We start from the raw sequence: 20,060 nt of genomic DNA on the forward strand, positions 1-20,060 counted from the left end.
AAGTATAGTTGATTTACAACATCATGTTAGTTTCAGGTGTACAGCACAGTGATTCCGTTATATATTCTTTTTCAGATTCTCTTTTTTAAAATTTTGTTTAAATTAATTAATTAATTTTTTATTGAAGTATAGTTGATTTACAATGTGTTAGTTTCAGGTGTACAGCAAAGCGATTCATATATATCTATATCTATCTATTTTTTTTCAGATTCTTTTCTCATATAGGTTATTATGAAATATTGAGTATAGTTCCTTGTGCTATACAGTAGGTGTCCTTGTTCCTTTTGGTCATCACCTTGATTGTGGTGGCGGTTTCACAGGTTTATACATAAGTCAAAACTCATCAACCGTATTCTTTAAATATGTATGTTTTCTTGAATGTCAGGCATATCTCAGTAAAGCTTGGGGAAAAATAAGTCACAACTGTGTAATGCAACTGAGAACTTTTCCTCTACCACACTGGCTTCACCCATTGACCCCTAAAGGCATCTGAGTTTTCAATCTGAGGCCCAATAGGCCATGAAGCTATTGCCGCTTGGAGCCCTGAAGAGGCTTAAAAAAAAAAGAAAAGAAAAGAAAGCTGGCCTATTGCTGCTTTAGGGCCTGTCACATTTCTCTCCTGAGCCCCTGAGCCCACAGGGGACCAATTTCTTGACTAGGGAAGAAAAAAATGAGAAGACGCATAGGAAAAAAAAAGAAGCCGAGCAGATGGGAACATGGCTAGCTACCCCACTCACAAGTAGGCAGGAGGAGAGTGGATATGGGGGGAGGGTGGCTGTAGTTCTCCCAGGAAGCAGGGAGAAAGTCACTGCTGAGAGTGACAACGAGGAAGACACTGTTAGAGAGGTTTGAGGAGAAGATCTGATACATCATCTGGGAGAGTCAAGGGACCAGGGGCAGAGGCAACATTTGTTAGGCAGAATTCCAAGTCGGTGGGTATGAATTTAAGGCGAGAGCAGTCAGCATGATTGTGTATTTTTTTTCCATCCACATTCATCTGCACAGATGCAGGCATGTGATAGATGGAGCCTTAGATTTAACAAGGATTGTGGTTTTGCCAGATGAGTAGGATGGAGAGGGGGAAGTGTGTAGAGAATGTGCGTAAGGGGGCGATTATAGTGGTTTGTCAAGGAATTTAATCTGTGTGAAGGTATGAGGGGGTGGAGGGGTCATGGAAACATGGTAGGGCTAATGGATTATCGGAGTTGAGCTTCTGAAGGGAGTGAACTAGAAAGACAGGTGATCTGTAGAGCGCAAGACGCATGAATCTGAGGTTCTAAAGAGGCTGTGGTGATTGAGACAAGGTCTAAGTGTGACCATGGGAGGGACACATAATAATGTACATCAACTATAATTTTTTAAAAAAATTATTGTTTTTTTAAAAAGTGTTTTTTCAAAAGGCTACAAGCCAGGGGAATCCCCACCTCCATCTGGACGGGCTTGCTGTGGGTGTTTGAGAGCAGTTATACACACTCGCGACACTGATGTGGATGGCTGGTCCTGGGAGGCCATGGAACAGGCCTGTGTCAAAGGGAGAGGGAGAAGAGATGTTCCTTAAAAAAGAAGCATCTCATAGTGGATAGAGGACCAAAAGGAGCTGGGGATGTTGGCCACCACTATGAGCCCTGCAGTTGGGGTGGTTTTGAATCATGAGGAGTTATGACCCCTCAGCCCATCCTATGGGCTCTACTTTCAAAACAGATCCATAACCTGCTCACTTCAATCCCTCCACGGCCCCCATCCTGACCCCGTCCACCTTCTCCAGCCCATTCCCATTGAATTAGCCTCCTGTCTTCCTGCTCCCATCCCACCTCCCAGTCTGTTTCCCACACCCACAGCATGCAGCCACAGGGCTCCTGTGAACACCTGAGCCAGATCAGGGCCCTTACCTGCTCGGAACCCTCCTGCGGCCTCACCTCAGAGTAAAAGTCCTCCCCTCCCTATGGCCCAGGAGGACCCTCACAGACTGCCCTCTCCCCCTTTTCTGATGTCATCACTTACCATTTACCCCTCCCTTCCTCTACTCCAGCCACAAAGGTCTCTAGCAATTCCTGGAACACACCAGGCACATTTCACCGCAGGGCCTTGGATGTTCCTTCTGCTTGGAATGCTCTTCCCCCAGTATCCACATGACTTCCTCTCTCTCCTATTCAGACTTTTGCTAAAATGTCACCTTCTCAGTGAGGCTTCACCTGAATACCCTTTTGAGCAGAGCAAACTGCCCTCATGTACTCCTTATCCTCCTTCCCTGTTTTATTATCTTCATAGCAGTTATCACCTCTGATACATATTTTATTGATATTTTGTGCATCTTTCACTAGAATGGAACCCCTGGAAGGAGGGAATTTTTTCCTGTCTGGTTCACCATTTTTATCCCAGATGCCCCAAAGAGTGTTAGCTCAATAAACATCTGATGAATGAGTGAATGACCCCAGGGTAGGTCCTTAGAGGGGTGAAAACATACCCACTTTTGGCCCCCAAAGAGCCCAGATTCTAGTGAGGAGACAAAAATTAAATAACTGGTTGTTTTCACATGGCAATAAGAGTGAAGAGGGAGATAAATGGGAAGCCATGATTATAACTGTGTATGGCGACTAACTAGTCTGGGGTGCTTAGGAGGTGACATTTGAGCCAAGGCCTCTCAAATGAGGAGCAAAGATCTGGGAGAAGGGTGTTTTAGACAGAGGGAACAGCCAGTGCAGAGTCAGGAATGAATTTTGGGTATCTGATGAACAGAAGGAGAACCAGGGTTTGTGCCATGTAGAGGACAAGTGGAAAGGGCTAGGCATGGCTTTGGATGGGCCCACAAGGGTTGGATTATGCCGTGGGAGCCCTAAGGAGGGGAGGACTTGTTCTTTCAGCTGTGGTGAATTTCAGTTGGTCTTTCCCCTCTCTGAGACTCAATTTCTGAAATGGAGGTAGACCTGAGGTCCCCTCTGCTTCCAGACATTCTCAGCACTTCTCTAGACCACCCAGTGTTGCAGGTGTTATTACCAACCTCCTACCGGATGAGGAAACAGAGGCCCCAGAATGCTATATCACTTTTCCAAAGCCACAGAGTAAGTAGGTGCCCCGTCCATATTTGAACGCTGGCAGTCTGACCCCAGGACTCATGCTCTTAACCTCCAAGGGATATTGCGGACCCCATCACCGTAACAGGCACTGCAGTGCACTGGTTATGTGTCTTTGGTGGCAGACAAATCCTGCTATATGCCACTTAAAAGCGGTGGGATCCCGGGTAGGTCGCTAGCGTCCCCTGAGGCCATTTCCCCGTCTGTACAATGTGCACCCCAACATTTACCTCAACCAACAGAACACTTGGCTGACCAGGAGGAATGAGGCGAGATTCCCAAACAACTGTGCGACTTTCTGTGAGGGATGGGGGGCGGGTATTGAGGGGCTGGGGATATTTGGGGAAAAGGGACGCGGAGTCTTCCCGTTCCTTTTTTGCGTTGTTTCCTCCATTCAACCGCAGAGCAACTCTCGATCTCCCCACTCTACCCCCCCATTTTTTTTTCCCCCGGGCTGGAAAGAGGTCGTGGTCCCTTTAAGTCCCGCCCCTCCCTCCCCCAAAACTTCCCAGTGTCTGCTCTCTTTTCGATCTCGGACGGCCGGCCAGGCTCGCCGCCGAACTGGTAGGGGCTGGGGGAGAGGGGTCAGGGAGGAGTGAGGGGGGACCCCAGGGAGGCGCCGCCCGGGGCCCGCGACCGCGGCCCTAGTGCAAGGGGTGGGGGAGGGGCGGAGGCCGGGAGCGCGGGTGTGCAGATAACGCGGCAGCCCGGACACCAGCCGTGGGCGCGCTCGGGCGGACGAGTTGCCTGGAACGTGCCGCGCGGGGGACGGTTCCGTCGCGTCCCGTCGGCGCGCGCCGGCGCGAGGGGCGTCCGGGCCGGGCGCGGGGGCGGGGAGGGGAGGGGCCCCTCTCTCCCCCTCCCCCACCGCATTCCTCTGACGTCTGGACCTCGCGACCCCGCCCTTCAGTCGGAGCCGCACCGCCTTAATTCCGTCGCACTGATCACGTGTTGGAGGCGCTGCGCCGTCCCCCGTCTCCGTTCGGCCGGCTCTTTCGGATCTTTTCGGGGTGATTGGGAGCTGGTTTACATCTCCACCAGCCCACCCCAACTTTCGTATCTCCTCAAACCCGCGGACCTAGCAGGCCGGTCCCACTCTCTTAGTGCCACTGACCCCATTTCAAACTTAGTTTCCACTAGGACCCCTATTTCGGGAACCCCCTTTCACCCGAGTGGAAAGGTTCCAGAGCATCTTTGGTGGGCGTCCCCCGCATTTCCCACGTCTGTCTCCTCGCTTTCTAAGCGCAGCGTCCCCTCCTCTCCCCCCTCTCCCGCCAGCAGGCAGCCCCATAAGGTTAAAGCCCTTAGGGCGGGATCCTAGGTCATCCCCCCCAGCCCTGCCCCCAGGTTCCGGCTGTTGGGCGTCGTTGCACCCTAGAGACTTGGGAAGGTGTTCTCTGCGGGGTGGCCCTACCCGCCTCGGAGGAAACAAGGCCCGCCAGACGCTTAGAATACCCTAACTACTCCCCTTTGCAGAGTGCTGTACCTGGCGCTTGGTAGGGTGGCCAGCTTCACTATGGCCGAGGCAGACACCACCGCTCCCTTGCTCACACAAGCACTTCCATGCTACGGAAAAAGACAGCCACCAAACTGTGACGACCCAGAGTAGTAAGGGCTGTCGCGTGAGAACCATTGGTCTGAGCGATCAGGGGTTATTATGGGGGAAGCCGAGGGTCTGGGCTGGTAGGGACAAGGAACGCTTCTCAGAGTAAGCAGAGCACGAACAAGAGAAATTTATTCTTTAGCTCTGGCAGGAGGGATAGTGGAGAAAGTGTTCTAGGTGGAAGGGCCTGCTCGGGCCAAAGATCCAGAGGTGCGCGAAAGATCCTTCCCTTTCTGCAAACTGAAAGGAGTTATTTGTGGTTGAATTTAGTGGTAGAGTGGTGAAAGGACGCCGGGGAACTGGACTGGGTCATAAGATAGTCGGCAACAGCAAATGGTTTTATACTGAAGAAAAGGGTCAGATTGGATTCAAAAAATTTTTCTCTGGCGTTGTGAAAGTTAGAGATGGAGAGGAATAGAATATAGTGATGGGGACAGAGCTGCACTGGCAGTTGCCCTTCTAACTTAGTTTGTCCTTGCGGGGCTGCTTACAGCAGTAAATAAAGACTCAGGGTACTTCAGGTCTTCCCTCCTTTAGAGGGTCGCCCCGCCTCCAGAGGCGCCTGAAAGCGATTCGCGCATGCGTCCTCTCCTCCGATCCTTTCCTAGACTGCGCCAAAGAGCGCCTACGGGTCAGGGATGGGCTACCCAATCAGGGGCCACCAGTGGTCCTACCGTCTGGTGAGAGGACTCTTTCCACTCTCAACTGACTAATCGGGCGTCTTGCAGAAGATGGACACCTACAGTAGCCAGTGGAGAGAGGCAAAAGGGAGGGGCCTCCTTGGTTCCTTGCGGAGAGGCGCGGGAAGGTAGTCGCTGTGACGAAGACTAAGGGCTTTCGGTTTGATGGATTAGCGAGAAGACCAATGAAAGTGGGAAGGAGGCGGGGCTTTGGGGGAGAGTGGAGAGCGCCGCTCCTATCAGGTGCTCCTAACGAGGCCAGGCAGTGTCAGAAGTCTGACCAATCAAGTTGGAGTTTATTTTAAGGCGGCGGGGTCGGAGAAATGACTGGCAGAAAACAGTCGCCTATAAGGAGTGTCCCAGACAAACAAGGGCGGGAACTCCTGCTGAACGGCGTGGGCTTTATCCAATAGGTGCGCAAGGCGTATGGCGGCTTCCCCTCCCCCAGCGGCGGGACCAGTGGCTCCCCCTATCGGGTGGGGGCGGCGGGTGACGGGCGTGTCCCTCCCCCAATGAGAGGCGGGGGGAGGCGGGTTCTGGGCCGCCATGTCGCGGAGGCTGCTGCCCCGGGCGGAGAAGCGGCGTCGGAGGCTGGAGCAGAGGCAGCAGCCGGACGAGCAGCGGAGGCGGTCCGGAGCGATGGTGAAGATGGCGGCGGCGGGCGGCGGAGGCGGCGGTGGCCGCTACTACGGCGGCGGCAGTGAGGGCGGCCGGGCCCCTAAACGGCTCAAGACTGACAACGCTGGCGACCAGCATGGAGGCGGCGGCGGCGGTGGAGGAGCCGGGGCGGCGGGCGGTGGCGGCGGGGTGAGGCCAGGGCCCTAAGCGCCGGAGACGGCCGGGAAGGGAGGGAAAATTTCTCACGTTGAGGGCATTTATTTTGGGGAGGGGGGGGCTCTGCGCACGCGCCCAGGCCCTCGCGCCGTGGACGGGGTGGGGGAGGGGCAGGCGTTGGGCTAACGGCGGGGTTTGCGCGAGGACAGGCGCTTGCGCGTGCGCGCTCTACAGAGCGGGGTGTGGGGGGCGGAGGAAACTGCTCGCGCTGCAGGTGGCGCAGTGCGCAGGCGCCGCGGGCTGGCTTGTGGGGCCCGGGCACGCGGTCGGGCCGATTTTTTTCTTTATCATTTTCTTTTCTGGCCCCATGCGCAGGCGCAGTTATCCTGCCCGGGCCTTGTGGGCGGTTGGAGGGGGGGGCACCGCGTGCCGGGGAACGGGTGGGCGGTAGCATTTTCCGTGCCTGAGTGGGGTATTCTGCCTGATCGCTATTTGATCTTTGTAGCGTCATGGTTTGTCTCAGTACAGAAATCGATTTCTTTGAGGATATTCCCCCAGACCAGAATATGTGCCTCATTTTAGTGGGCATTAAAAACCGGAAGAAAGCGTTGTGAGAGGTCTTTTTAGCCGTTTGGAAGTTGAACCAAGCTTTGGAGTTATCACAAGTTTGCTTACATTTTCTGAGGGTTAACTGGGTGCGGTAGGTTTGATGAACCAAAATGTTTCCTGAGGGGTGGGGGCACTTTGTAAGGGATTCAGCCTCTTCAGTCTCCTGCTCGGAAAAGACAACCAATTGTTACTCCTGGCTTGGAGCCCATTCCCTCCTCCTTGGAAGTTCCTGAAGCCTTGTCCCGTTCAGCCATTTGCAGAGTTTTCCACGGTTTAGCTGTGCTCTGTAGCCGTGATTTACTAGCATTTAAACCGTGCCAGGCCTTGTTGCACGCATTTGAAAGGTATCTTAATTGAATTCTTCACATTCCTCTATGAGGTAAGGGATGGGCTTACTATTCCCCATTTACAGAGGCCAGGTAAATTCCTTTAGGTCTTGTAGCTAGTCTGAGGAGGGGCAGGGATTAGAACTCAGGGCTGTGGAGCTCCACATCGCTGAGCTGGTAACCATCAGGTGGGTGTGGCTCCTGTGGTTTGTGTGGTTCATTCCTGAAATAGAATCCAATTCTGCTCGTGTTACATGGGCTTCTTCTGCTTGGTTTTTCTCACATGGGAGGCTGGGCCCAGAGCCCAGGAGAGGTGAAGAAAGTTACTTTGTTCTTTCTTGATTCCCAGACGCTTTTGTCTGTGGGTGGAAAGATGCTTCCCCTGGGAAGGGAACTGTCTTGATTTTTAGTGGTACAGGTTGGATCTTCTCTTCTTTTGAAAGACTTTACTCTCTTTATCGATAGTCTGACTTAGGTAGTATTTTCCAGTACAGATTTTGGTGAGAGAGTAAAGACTAGAGGCAGTCAAGACCGGCCTGGATGCCACAGTGTCTGAGGCACCTGCTGGACCTGGGGATGAGTGGTGGGGAACAGCAGTGCTTGGCCACGTGGTGATGGTAGGCTCCTCCACTAGGGGAGGGGCAGAAAAACTTGCGTGAATGCAAAGGGAATGTCCTGGTTCAGGCTGCAGCAGAAAATTGAGTCCCCTTTCCAAGCCACTCTTTTCCCACATTTCTTTGACCAGTGGGAAGAGACTGGTGCTGGGAAGACTGTAAGATGGGACCTGGGACTTGTCTGGTCCTCCATTTTGCCTTCCTCCATTTTGCCAACCAGATCTACATTGCGGGCCACCCAGCTTTTGTCAATTACTCTACCAGCCAGAAACTACAGTAAGAGCCATTCGGCATGTGGCCATACACTCAGGCCTTCTGCTCTGCTGGCCCAGAATCCTTTTGGGGTGATTGGTTGAATTGCCTAGTTGCTTGCCCTGTATGTCTTTCCTGGGTGACACACTCGAATGTTTTATCTGTCTGAGTTCCTAGTGGCACAGAAGCCAGTAATCCACCGTCTTGTGCAGCAGAAAGTGAAGTCTTGTTTTTGTTTCCTTTCTCAGGAGAACTACGATGACCCGCACAAAACCCCCGCCTCCCCAGTTGTCCACATCAGGGGCCTGATTGACGGCGTGGTGGAAGCTGACCTTGTGGAGGCCTTGCAGGAGTTTGGACCCATCAGGTACTCAGCTCAGAAGCCAGGGGTTGGGTGTTCAGATGAGTCAACTCCTTGGTGTCCTGTGTGTCACCGGGTTTCTGGTTAGAAGTAACTTGGCCATTTCGGTCCAGGTTCCTTTAGCTAAGTCCTGGGGCTCCATTACTCCTGGGGTTAGCCATTGTACTTTGGATAAGTTACAGCAAGTTCTGTGTTTTTTCCTCCTTGTTTTTTTCTCTCATTCCTTTTTTTCTCTCTCTCTGCCTTGTAATTTTGGCACATGGTGAGTAATGGGAATAGAGTAGTGAACACCACTGTCTTGATTCCTCCCAGACGATTGCCTGCCCAGAGTGGTCAGCACTGTGATAGGGGAAACCCAGCCGTCTGTGGGAGGCATCTGACTAGATCAGGTGAGGGGTTGGGAAGGAAGCCTTCCCAGAGAAGCTGATGCCAAAGCCGCACACACCTCTTTTGCTTGTCGTGCCACTTATGGCAAGGGGTGTTCAGGTCAAGAAACCATGACGGGCACAGAGGAGTCCAGAGGCCAGGGAGGAGTCGGATCACAGATAACTGAGGCCGTCCTTTGACTCTTGTCTCCATCCCCCTGAGAGGATTGCAACCTGTGTTCTCTTTGCCAGTTATGTGGTGGTAATGCCTAAAAAGAGACAAGCGTTGGTGGAATTTGAAGATGTGTTGGGGGCTTGCAACGCCGTGAACTACGCAGCCGACAACCAGATCTACATTGCGGGCCACCCAGCTTTTGTCAATTACTCTACCAGCCAGAAAATCTCCCGCCCCGGGGACTCGGATGACTCCAGGAGCGTCAACAGTGTGCTTCTCTTTACCATCCTGAACCCCATCTATTCGATTACCACGGTGCGTGCCAGTGGTTATTCGCTTAGGTTCTTCTGTGGACTCTCCCTCCTGCCTTTTCTCCCTGTCTTCTCCCATGAGCCAGACTGACCTGCCAGTGTCCCTTCATCTTGGCTGTCTTTGGTTTTTACAGGATGTTCTTTATACTATCTGTAACCCTTGTGGTCCTGTCCAGAGAATTGTCATTTTCCGGAAGAATGGAGTCCAGGCTATGGTGGAATATCCTTTGCTGGGAAATGGGTGTTTCTTGAGATGGGAGCTCACAGGGCTCGGTAGGAATTCATCTTTTCAACCAGCACGTGTCTCCTGAATGCCTGCCATGTGCCAGATGCCTTCATAGAGCCCGTGGTCTCATGGAAGGGATGGTTAATAAACAATCACACTTAAATAGTTGGCCCTTGAACAGCACAGGTTTGAACTCTGTGGGTCCACTTAAGGTGAATCTCACTCACTAAATGTGTATACTACAGTATTATGCCATCTGTGGTTGGTTAAATACATGGATTTTCAACTGCACAGAGAGTTGGTACCCCTAAAACACACACACACACGTTCAAGGGTTGTGTAGTGTGAAAGTGAAAGTATGAGGTTTAAAGTGTGAAGGGAAAGAAGAGTGTGCCATGAGATACAAGAGGAAAGAATTTACAGGGGTTCTCGGAAGGTCTCTGAGGAGGTGCTATCCTTATTTCCATGTAGAGGTAGGAACTGATATACAGGCTGAGGACACCACATCTGCAGAGGTCCTCAGGTGGGCAGGAGCTTAGCATTGGAGAATGTGAGCAACCTGACAACTGAAGAGTAGCTGACGAGGAGGAGAGGGTTCCTTAGGACACTGGAAGAAGTTACGGCATCCCAGGCAGTGGGAAGTCACTGATGGGTTTTCAGGGCAGGAGTATGATCTAGTTAACGTTTCAGAGATTGTTCAGGTCTAGTCAAGGCGTGTAGAAGCCGAGGGGGAGGATGAAGCTGAAGAAGAAGGTGACTTGGCCTGTGATGCTGGCAGAGAAGGTTGTTGCAGTGGGGCAGGGCGGGGGGAGTACAGGTCTCAGGAGCTCTGGCCGTGTCTGCGCATTTGGGGCAGCACTCCAGCTGTGTCTGTCTGTACAAGTGTCTGGTGGCTGTGGGCAGTGAACTAAACTAACCCTGAAGCCTGCTTGGAGCAGTCTTTGGGGTGCTACTTGTCCTCATCCCTCTCTGGTGCAACTTGAAGCTCTTTTCAGAGAGCTCTTGGGATGGGACTTTCCCTTAACTTTACTCACATTTGACTCTGTTCAGAGTGCCCAGCGGGCCAAGGCCTCACTCAATGGGGCTGACATCTACTCAGGCTGTTGCACTCTGAAGATTGAATATGCGAAGGTAGGTCTGGGAAATGGCTGCCACTTGTCAGCTTCCTAGGTGAGCCTGGAGCCTGGCTGACCTCAAGCGTTTTTTTGTCCCTGCAGCCTACACGCTTAAACGTGTTCAAGAATGATCAGGATACTTGGGACTACACAAACCCCAACCTCAGTGGACAAGGTAATCCTGACGGCAGCTTTGTTTTAAACATACCCGCCTTGCCTTCACTTGACTAGCGCACTTCATAGACCTGGACTCAGGGTTATGTAATGCCATTGGGCTCCTGTGGACATGGGAGGGCCTTGGGGGTCAGCTCTTGGAAGATACACTCCAGTGGGAGGGGGTGAATGAAGGGCCTGTGTAGGTCCTAGCTGCTGCTTGTGGCCCTTTGATGCAGCAGAGGATGCAGGGTCAAGGCAGAGGCCTGGGTGGGGTGGGGAGCAGGGCCTCACTGAGCACAGGCCATGGCAATGGCTTACAAACCAGTAGCAGCTCCCAGACGGATTCTGCTGCTTTTCTTCTAGGATCCTGCTTAGGGTCGCTGACCCCATTCTCACTGGGCCAGGAATGGTCCTCTTGCTCTCCACTCTTGACAGGGTCTGCTTCTGGGGGGACAGATTGGGGATGTGACGAGGGCTCCCAGGCCCTTGCAGCAGAGCCTTTGAGCAAGTTGACCTTGTGGAGGTGAGACACCCTGGATTGGAGCAGGGCGGACACGCCTCACCTCACTTGTAGAGGGAATGCAACATCTCTGCAGGGGGCCCAAATGGACAACCCCCTTCCTAGAATCTGTCAAGAATGGTTTGCCTTGGATAGGAGGGAGAGGTGGAGCATTGCCTTTGAAAAACAGCGGCGCCCCCTCAGCAAGACCATCCATCTCTGTTTCTGTCTTGGTCTGATACGTCGGACTAGGCCATGGGCTGAGGGAGGTGGCTGGTTGCTGACATCTCACAGGCCCTGGGAGGCCAGAGGCCCTCATTCCTAGGCAGGCCTGTCTTGTTCGCCCTTGCAGCTGGGAAGCTGTGGGCCGGGTGGGCTAGACTCTTACCCAGGACCCTCACAATGGGCGCTGTGGGGCTCGCTGCCCCCTCCAGAGGTCAGAGACAAATTGGTGACCGAGTGAATGTACCAGAGCGGGCAATGGCATTACATGACTGCTAACAGAAACACGGCAACCAACCATTTCTTCTCCAAGGAACATAAATAGAAGATGTGCAGACCGGCAGGGGCTAGTGGCAGGGGCTGGCTGTGCATTGGTTTTGATGCCTCTCAGCTTTGGCCGCCCCCAGGCTGGGGGTCAAAAACGAGAGCTGTTGAGGTGACCTGGATTGAGGGAGGTGCTTCGCCACCCCCTCGGGAACCAGACTTCAGCGGCTCTGCCTCTGCACATTGCTCACCAACACACAGGGTAGAAACCACTAGCTCTTCCTGGAGAGAACAGAACACGCAGCCTCCACCACGTCCCCAGAAACAGCCGCAGACTTGAGCTCACTACATCAAGAACACCACACCGCGCTCCAAGGAACAGCTACAAGCACAGAGGCAGACAGAGACAAAGAAAGAGACGCAACATGGCAGCAGACACTGCTTTTTTACTAAACATTAAAAAAAAGTCAAAATCCAAGCAAACTTGAACCCGAAAATGTACACAGAAGTAGGAAACACAGAGAACAGAGCTCTCCCAGCCAGCCAGCGGCGCTCTTTTCGGAGAACGTTTCGTAGACTGAAGTAGATTCCATGGGCCTCCAAGACAATAGGATCCTCTCCATTCCTCGCCATGTGGGTTTGGTTTTTTTTGTTTTTCGTTTTTTAAGTCCTTTGGTTTGGGGAGGGCCTTCTTTTTGTTTTTTGTTTTTTTTTCTGTTTTGATATTTTTATTTTTTCTGCAGTCATCGGCTGCCAACATAATCTGCACCAACTGGAGATCAGAAACCAAAAAAAAAACAAAACCAAAAACTTAAACCACAACAGCAGCAAAAAATCAAAACAGACCTAAAACCAAACAGCCAAACAGCTCAGAGGTACACAGTTACCTGCTGGCAGGTAACTGGGAGTGCTCCCAAGGCCAAAAGCGCGGGCATAGTGGGGCCACTGGCACACCTCATAACCAGGAGACACGCACACGGAACGCTACACAGCCAGAAGCACCGCACTGCAGCACACAATGTGAGGAGGTGACAACATGGAGGGACACTACCCACTTCATACACCTTTATTTTCCACTTTTCTGATATCTTCTGAGGACAGAACATCTGTGAGCCATTTTTGATTTAATCAAAACATTGACTTTTAAAACAATTCTTTAAAAAAAAAGTTGTATCGGATGTGTACCGTAACTTGTATTTATGACTGTAAAACCATGTGATGCAGGGTCGCAGTGTATGTTTGATGGGACGCCATCTTTCAGAACTGTGCTAACTCACTGTTGAAGCGTCCAATGGTAAGAGAAAATACAGATTTGTTTTTTGTGACAAATGGACATTGTACTCTGTACTTCTGCTGTAAGTAGCCCTTTTCCATCTTTGTAATGACTGTTGGAAAACAAAACCCAGGCCGGGTGGCAGGAAAGGGCAGTGGTCCCGAGCCCTGGGTTTTTGGAGTCAACCAAGCCTGGGTTCAAGTCCCGGCTTGGCCACTAACTTGCTTTGTGACCTTGGGCCAAAGTGTATTATAACTGCTCAGTTAAAAGTTAAGTGCTCATTTTCCTTATCTGTAAAATGGGGCTAAAATAGTACCTACCTCATAGGGTTGTTGTGAGGAATTTAAGAAACGGTGATGTCTGTTTGTAAAGTACTTAGCACAGTGTTTGCCACTCAAGTGCTAAGTTAACGGTAGCGATTATGAACTGCAGCTGGGGTTGGGGCGGGGTGGAACTGCGCCATTGTCTGAGACTGTTGATGCCTTGTACATGACTGCTCATTTGAACTGATGTTGATGTCGCCCTGTTTGTCCTTTCCTACAGTCCCTCTTCTTGGGGTGGATGTGACTAGAGGGGAGGGTGACTGGTACCAAGATTGAGAAAGTCTTCTCTCTAGAGAGTGGGCCCTAGCGCTCTTAGACCCTTGGGGCTTTGTGGGCCCAATTTTATTTTTCTACCCTTCCCTGGGTTATTTTCTGGTTCCTAACTCCTCTCCCTTCATTGGGAGTTATTTTAGAAATCTGTTCCCAGCCCCCATATCAGCTTCCAGAGTGGCTGCAGCTTCCCCAGAGGGCCCAAGAGCTGGGCTTCCTGCCAGAGCTCGGGAAGGTGAGAGGCCCGGAACCTGGCTTCATCCTTCACGGATGAAGAAAAGCAGCCTGCTTGGAGTGGGTGGTGGGAGGGACAGTGGGCTCCAGCCTTGAGGCTTGGGCTTCATGCCCACCCTGGGTCCGGCCACAGGAAGGAAGCCCCAGTAACCCTTGTGAGGAAGGAATGGCCACTGCCCAGGCCCTCAGGAGCTGAGGGATGCAGAGAATCAGCCTCTGTAGTCAGGAGGGAGAGAGATACCCCTTTTTCCAAGTTAGGTTCTAACTGTTCTCTCTGTCTGCAGGTGACCCTGGCAGCAACCCTAACAAACGCCAGAGGCAGCCCCCTCTCCTGGGAGATCACCCCGCAGAATATGGTGAGGGCAGGGGGTTCCCCTCCGTGGACTCCCGTGGCTCATGTGCCCCTGCCCGCCGCCCGACACGCAAATTCTCACCCGTCCTCCCTCTCTTTCCTTCCCACCCCCCAGGAGGGCCCCACGGTGGGTACCACAGCCATTACCATGATGAGGGCTACGGGCCCCCCCCACCTCACTACGAAGGGAGAAGGATGGGCCCACCAGTGGGGGGTCACCGCCGGGGCCCAAGTCGCTACGGCCCCCAGTATGGGCACCCCCCACCCCCTCCCCCACCACCCGAGTATGGCCCCCACGCCGACAGCCCTGTGCTCATGGTCTATGGCTTGGATCAGTCTAAGATGAACTGTGACCGGGTCTTCAATGTCTTCTGCTTGTATGGCAATGTGGAGAAGGTGAGCTTCCGCTAGATCCACTGCTTTCCTTATAGACCTGGCAGCCCCAGGGCAGGCCCCGACCTTTTGGCCCCCCCCAGTGAGCAAAGAAGGGGGAAGGAGCCTTTTTAGGAGCAAGCAGGTCCAGAGAGGGTAACTAGTTTAATTAGGTGACACTGCAGATGGATTTTATTTGGTCTTCATGCTATGTGGGTGGTTTATTTTTTTATTTTTTTAAATTTTCAATGTTATTTTTTTTAAAAAAAGATTTATCACATGAAAGTGTTAGTACTTAATATTACGTAAATATTACGGTGTATAAAATTTACCAATCACAGTTAAAGATCATTATGTAAGCATTTTCTCTGGAACACTTCAGATGATATGGCAACACCGAGCCTTCCTTCCTTGCCTGGGAGAACAGTCGGCTGGGGCTGTCTGGTGACTGCCCACCTCAGACTGGGTCATTTCTTCTGTCAAACCCATCTGGGTCCTGGAAGCCTTTGAGTTTACAGCCCCTGGCCTGGCCCATTAATATTAGCAGCTAATAACGTGTCAGGCGTTTTTTTTGTACCACTGTTAAAAGTGTTTTAAATGTTGTAAGTTGTTTCATTTTCACAAGAATCCTTAATGAGACAAGCAGGGGAAGTGAAAGCATGGGGGGCAAATAACTTGCCCAGGTTCACATACCTTTATGTGGAAGCAGGACTCAGAGCTGACACTACTGTTTTTAGTGTTTTTTTATAGCATAACTCACATAGTCATGACTCAGTATCTGTACATATGTCTGTTGATGGAAATAGCTGCTTTTTTTCTCCCACCATTCCTGCTTTTCTGTTGTGCTTCATTAAATGACCCACTCATGGGTCGGGTCCTGAGGTTAGGGAAAGACTGCCTAGTCTCTGCTGCCCAACTTGGGCTGAGCACTTGCTGTGGGCCAGACACGCTTCTCTGTTCTCCTGACTCCTCACAAGTGAGGAAATGGAAGCCTCGATCCAGAGCAGGAGTTGACTTCTTCTGACTGACTTGGAAGGGACAGGAGAAGGGTCTCTGACAGCTGGGCGGTGGTGCTGATCACGACTACTCTCCTCAAGGTGAAATTCATGAAAAGCAAGCCAGGGGCCGCCATGGTGGAGATGGCTGATGGCTATGCTGTGGACCGGGCCATCACTCACCTCAACAACAACTTCATGTTTGGGCAGAAGCTGAATGTCTGGTAGGTACCCAGGCTCCTCGGGCTTGGGGAGGGTTGGAGAGGGACTGGGGAGAGAAGGGAGGGGGAATGGGGCCCACTCTGGACAGAGGTCAGAGGAGCACAGAGAAGCCAAGTACTTATCCAGGCTGGAGTTGGGCATGCAGGTGTGTTCCCAGATGTTCTTCTGAAGCAGTGGGCGAAAGTGTGTCGGCCTCTCCTCAGGTGTGGAGCAGTGCCCTCTGAGGCATACAGTGCTGTCAGACAGGAAGGAGGCCACAGTAGAAGGTGGGGGACAACTTGAGGTCTGACACAGGGCTCCTCTTCCCTCCTACAGTGTCTCCAAGCAACCAGCCATCATGCCCGGTCAGTCATATGGGCTGGAAGATGGGTCCTGCAGTTACAAAGACTTCAGTGAGTCAAGGAACAATCGGTTCTCCACTCCAGAGCAGGCAGCCAAGAACCGCATCCAGCACCCTAGCAACGTGCTACACTTTTTCAATGCCCCTCTGGAGGTGACTGAGGAGAATTTCTTTGAGGTGGGTGCCGTGGACTTGGTCCTTCAGCATAGCCATCTGAGGAGGCCATTCATTTTTGAATTTTAACGAATATCTATTGAGCTGCTCTGCTGGGCTTTGGGTTAGGTGCTAGGGACATAGCAGGGACCAAGAAAGGCTCAGAATGGCACCAAACTTCTAGCAACAGTGGAGTTTGCCGTGCCTCTTGTATTTTGGGCAAGTCAGAGTGGCTGCGCATTTGCCTTGAAAGATTCCTCCCTGTCTGGGTGACGGACTGGTGTTTGGAGTCCAGTCTTGAAACTTCCACGCTGTCAGGCCGTCTGGGGCCTAGATGACATTAGAAGGGAGGGTCCCGTTATGGTGCTGTCAGAGGGAACTGGGGCAGCTTTGGGGAAGGGTGGAACTCTGACTGTGGAGTTGGACTTTGGGCCTTACTGTGGCCTGAGGTGTTGCTATTCGGTTTAGCAAACATTTACCTAGTGCCAGAACACACCGAAATAACAGCTGAAGATGGTAAATTTAAAAAGCAGTTTCCCGGTTTTAGGCAACAAAATAGTTAAGAGCAGTGTTTCTCAACCTTTGGGGGGATTAGGGACACCTTAGAGTGTGTGGTAAAAGCTTAGAAACTCCTTTGTCCAGAAAAATCCAAGTGTTCAGCTGTGGTGTGCTTGAATTCCGCCATGTGGCACTCCTTGTGTTTCTGAGTCTGTTCTTTGTTTTTGTTTTGGCCACGCAGCATGCGGGATTTTAGATTCCTGACCAGGGATCAGACCCATGCCCCCTGCAGTGGAAGCGTGGAGTCTTAACCACTGGAACACCAGGGAAGTCCTTTGAGTCTGCTTTCTGTTTCTGTTGCAGATCTGCGACGAGCTGGGAGTGAAGCGGCCATCTTCTGTGAAAGTATTCTCAGGCAAAAGTGAGTAAACTGCCCCACCTTACCCCCCCATTCCTTGACTGTAGATGGGCAGCTCCCTGGCTTCTGCTCAGGTCAGCCTCAAGCCTTTGTTTTTCCCATCAGGTGAACGCAGCTCCTCTGGGCTGCTGGAATGGGAATCCAAGAGCGATGCCCTGGAGACTCTGGGCTTCCTGAACCATTATCAGATGAAAAACCCAAGTGAGTATCTGTGGGTCTGAACCATTATCAGATGAAAAACCCAAGTGAGTATCTGTGGGTCCTGCAGTCATCCATCCCCCTTGTGGCTTAATGGGTTGGCTCGCTTCGGGCCAGAGCCATCCTCCTGCCATCAAGATAGGGCCCCAGGGATTTCCTTATTGTCACTGACACAGGCAGGTGGGACCTGGTCGCCAGGAGAGCAGCCTGATGTTTCATGTGGGAGGGCCAGCCTAGCTGCTTGCTGCCACCCGCTCTGCCAGCTTGGGAGTTGCTCAGGCTTGTCCTCCAGGGAGCTGCCATTCTCTGTGCATCAGAGGCTGGCTCAGTACCCAGGAAAAGGGGCTGTAATAGCCAGCAGGTAAAATTTGCCCATCCAGTTCCTGGGCAGGCCTGTTGTGCGCCAGCTGAAAAGCTGGGAATGGGATCCTCCATGGAATTGAAGGAAGAGAAGGAGAAATGCCTTGTGTGTTCGTCTTGTTTTTTGAGTTTCAAAAGTGGCAGTGAAGAATTAGACCCTTGCAGTTGAATTGCAGAAAATGAGAGATGTGTGCAAAACCAGGGGAACTCTGGGTGGGGGGAGCATCCAGAGAGGGGCCCAGTTACACCTCTGTCCTCTCTTTTGCAGATGGGCCGTACCCTTACACCCTGAAGTTGTGTTTCTCCACCGCTCAGCACGCCTCCTAATTAGGTGCCTATGGAGAGTCCCATCTGAGCAGGAAAACATTTCTTTCCTTTATGCTGGTTTTTGTTTGTTTGTTTTGTTTTGCAGATGGTCCTGTATTCCTTTTTTTTAATGCTAGGTTAGTAGAGGCTTAACCATAATGGAAACGCTGAAAGTCTAAAGGGGGAGGGGAAGGGGAACTGATATCTCCCAAGATTAACCTTCACTTTTTAAAAATTATTGTACATGTGATTTTTTTTTTCCTGTTCACATATTTGTGCTGCCCATGTACTCCTGGCACATTTCAATAAAATTGTTTGGAAAATAAACGTAGCACTTGCTGGGATTCTGGGGTGTGTCTGCTTCCCTCACAGTCTTCTGAAGAGGGGCAGGCCGGCCAGGACACAGCTGCAGCCCCTCCAGAGGGGCAGACCCAGCCCTGAGGAGCGGTGTGAGCCAGAGCTGCAGACTGGGAAATGATGAAAGGGCCTTGAGAATCTGGGAGACCTGGTGGCATCCTTCATGGGCTCTACCCAAGCAAGCTGGATCTAGTTGAGTCTTCGTTTAAGTAAATAGTTGAAAAAATTAAAAAATTGAAGAGATTTTTAAAAGAAGAAAGCCTTAATCTTACAAAGTAAACACCCACCTTTCTTTAAGGTTGGAAAATGAAATCTCAGATAAAAGTCAAAGTCATCTCCCCACTCTCCTTGAAAACAAGTTGTTGTTTTTCCATAAGGAAAGTTCTATTTGGATATGTGTCTTAACAGAAAATGCTTTGTACTGTAAGATGTTCTCATATCACCTGCAGGGCAACCACATTATCTTTAGTCTTACACAGTATCTTGTGTGGATATGTCATAATTTACTTGGTTCTGAAGGTAATTTCCCATTTGCTACTGCAAATAGTACTACTATGCATCTTTATACAAATGTTACCCAACTTCCTTGATACTGATCTGGAGGTAAATTCCTAGCAGTGGAATTGCTGGATTAAAGGATACATTCAACTGCAACTTGATAGATATTCCCCAGTCTTGGTGGGTGGGAACTTGTGCTTATGGTTGGGACTGGGCCATACGGGTGGAGGGCAGACGATAACCTGGAAGGGAGCCGCCTTTAAGAACCTTGACTCATACTGGAGGGAAGAGATCCTGCAGAGAGGAGCAAGTCAAGTGCAGTTCCTTGTGTGCGCTTGGAAAAACCCACTTTGGTAATTTCCTGTAGAGTTTTTGAACATTAACATCTACTGAAGTCAAATGGCATTTATCAAAGTTTCATCAGGGAAAGCTTCAAACAACCTATAGACAAGGAGAAACTACAGTCACCTTTTAGCCGTAACTTAAAAATCTAGGATTATTTTAAGCTAATCAAGGGGGGTAAAAAGTAAATTTCCCCATTTTGTCTGCCAGCACCCAGTCTTCATCCCATGTTAGTAGTTACGAGTCTCCTAGATATTCTATGCATATATTGTTTTTTATGAATGTACAGCCATATATAACTTTTTATAGCGACCTAACCAAATGTTCTACATCTTTAAATTTTTTTTTTTTTTTTTTTTTTTTGCGGTACCCGGTCCTCTCACTGTTTTGGCCTCTCCCGTTGCGGAGCACAGGCTCCGGACGCGCAGGCTCAGCGGCCATGGCTCATGGGCCTAGCCGCTCTGCAGCATGTGGGGTCTTCCCGGACCAGGGCATGAACCCGCATCCCCTGCATCGGCAGGTGGACTCTAAACCACTGCGCCACCAGGGAAGCCCCTACATCTTTAAATTTTTCTCTCTCACATCTTGGTATCTGCTTAGTGGTTCCAGAGTTCTCCATTGTGTAGCTGACCAAACAGTTCTGTTTTCCAAAAGAGCCTTACCATCTGACACATTAAGAAGGCAAAGTAGGACTTACCTGGTGATTCTGTGGTTAAGACTCAACCCTTCCCCTGCAGGGGGCACAGGTTTGATCCCTGGTCTGGAAAGTTCTACATGCATGCAGTGTGCAATGCAGCCAAAAAGAAACAAAAAAAAGTCAAAGTAGGGCTTCATTGGTGGCACAGTGGTTAAGAATCCACCTGCCAGTGTAGGGGACACAGGTTCCAGCCCTGGTCCGGGAAGATCCCACGTGCCAGGGAGCAACT

The 20,060-nt window shown here is 51.1% G+C and overlaps 1 protein-coding gene across 5 annotated transcripts; it reads left to right on the forward strand.

The window, feature by feature from the left end:
- Window positions 1-3,592: 3,592 nt before the first annotated feature.
- Window positions 3,593-18,192, forward strand: HNRNPL (heterogeneous nuclear ribonucleoprotein L). Of its 5 annotated transcripts, none has more exons than XM_024132620.3 (13): window positions 3,593-3,635; window positions 8,178-8,296; window positions 8,908-9,145; window positions 9,276-9,361; window positions 10,402-10,498; window positions 10,585-10,657; window positions 14,008-14,079; window positions 14,191-14,471; window positions 15,545-15,666; window positions 15,980-16,181; window positions 17,019-17,076; window positions 17,179-17,274; window positions 17,900-18,192. In XM_024132620.3, the coding sequence occupies exons 3-13, from the start codon at window positions 8,921-8,923 to the stop codon at window positions 17,956-17,958; spliced, it is 1,371 nt and encodes a 456-aa protein (XP_023988388.1). In that variant the 5' UTR covers window positions 3,593-3,635; window positions 8,178-8,296; window positions 8,908-8,920; the 3' UTR covers window positions 17,959-18,192. The 5 variants fall into 5 exon arrangements, with proteins under 5 accessions (XP_023988388.1, XP_028333487.1, XP_023988386.1 ...); XM_028477686.2 differs by lacking the exon at window positions 3,593-3,635 and adding an exon at window positions 5,886-6,161 and having other exon boundaries at window positions 17,179-17,318; XM_024132618.2 differs by lacking the exon at window positions 3,593-3,635 and adding an exon at window positions 5,886-6,161.
- Window positions 18,193-20,060: the final 1,868 nt, after the last annotated feature.

This window comes from Physeter macrocephalus, chromosome 17 (genome assembly GCF_002837175.3).
Source record: "Physeter macrocephalus isolate SW-GA chromosome 17, ASM283717v5, whole genome shotgun sequence".
Taxonomy (NCBI): Eukaryota; Metazoa; Chordata; class Mammalia; order Artiodactyla; family Physeteridae; genus Physeter; species Physeter macrocephalus.

Bases quoted from the DNA above. Each gene is read 5' to 3' on its own strand.
- HNRNPL (XM_024132617.3), top strand. From the start codon at position 5,901: ATGTCGCGGAGGCTGCTGCCCCGGGCGGAGAAGCGGCGTCGGAGGCTG. The intron at 10,658-14,007 runs GTAATCCTGACG...CTCTGTCTGCAG, and splicing joins CCCCAACCTCAGTGGACAAG to GTGACCCTGGCAGCAACCCT. The intron at 17,077-17,178 runs GTGAGTAAACTG...TTTTCCCATCAG, and splicing joins GAAAGTATTCTCAGGCAAAA to GTGAACGCAGCTCCTCTGGG.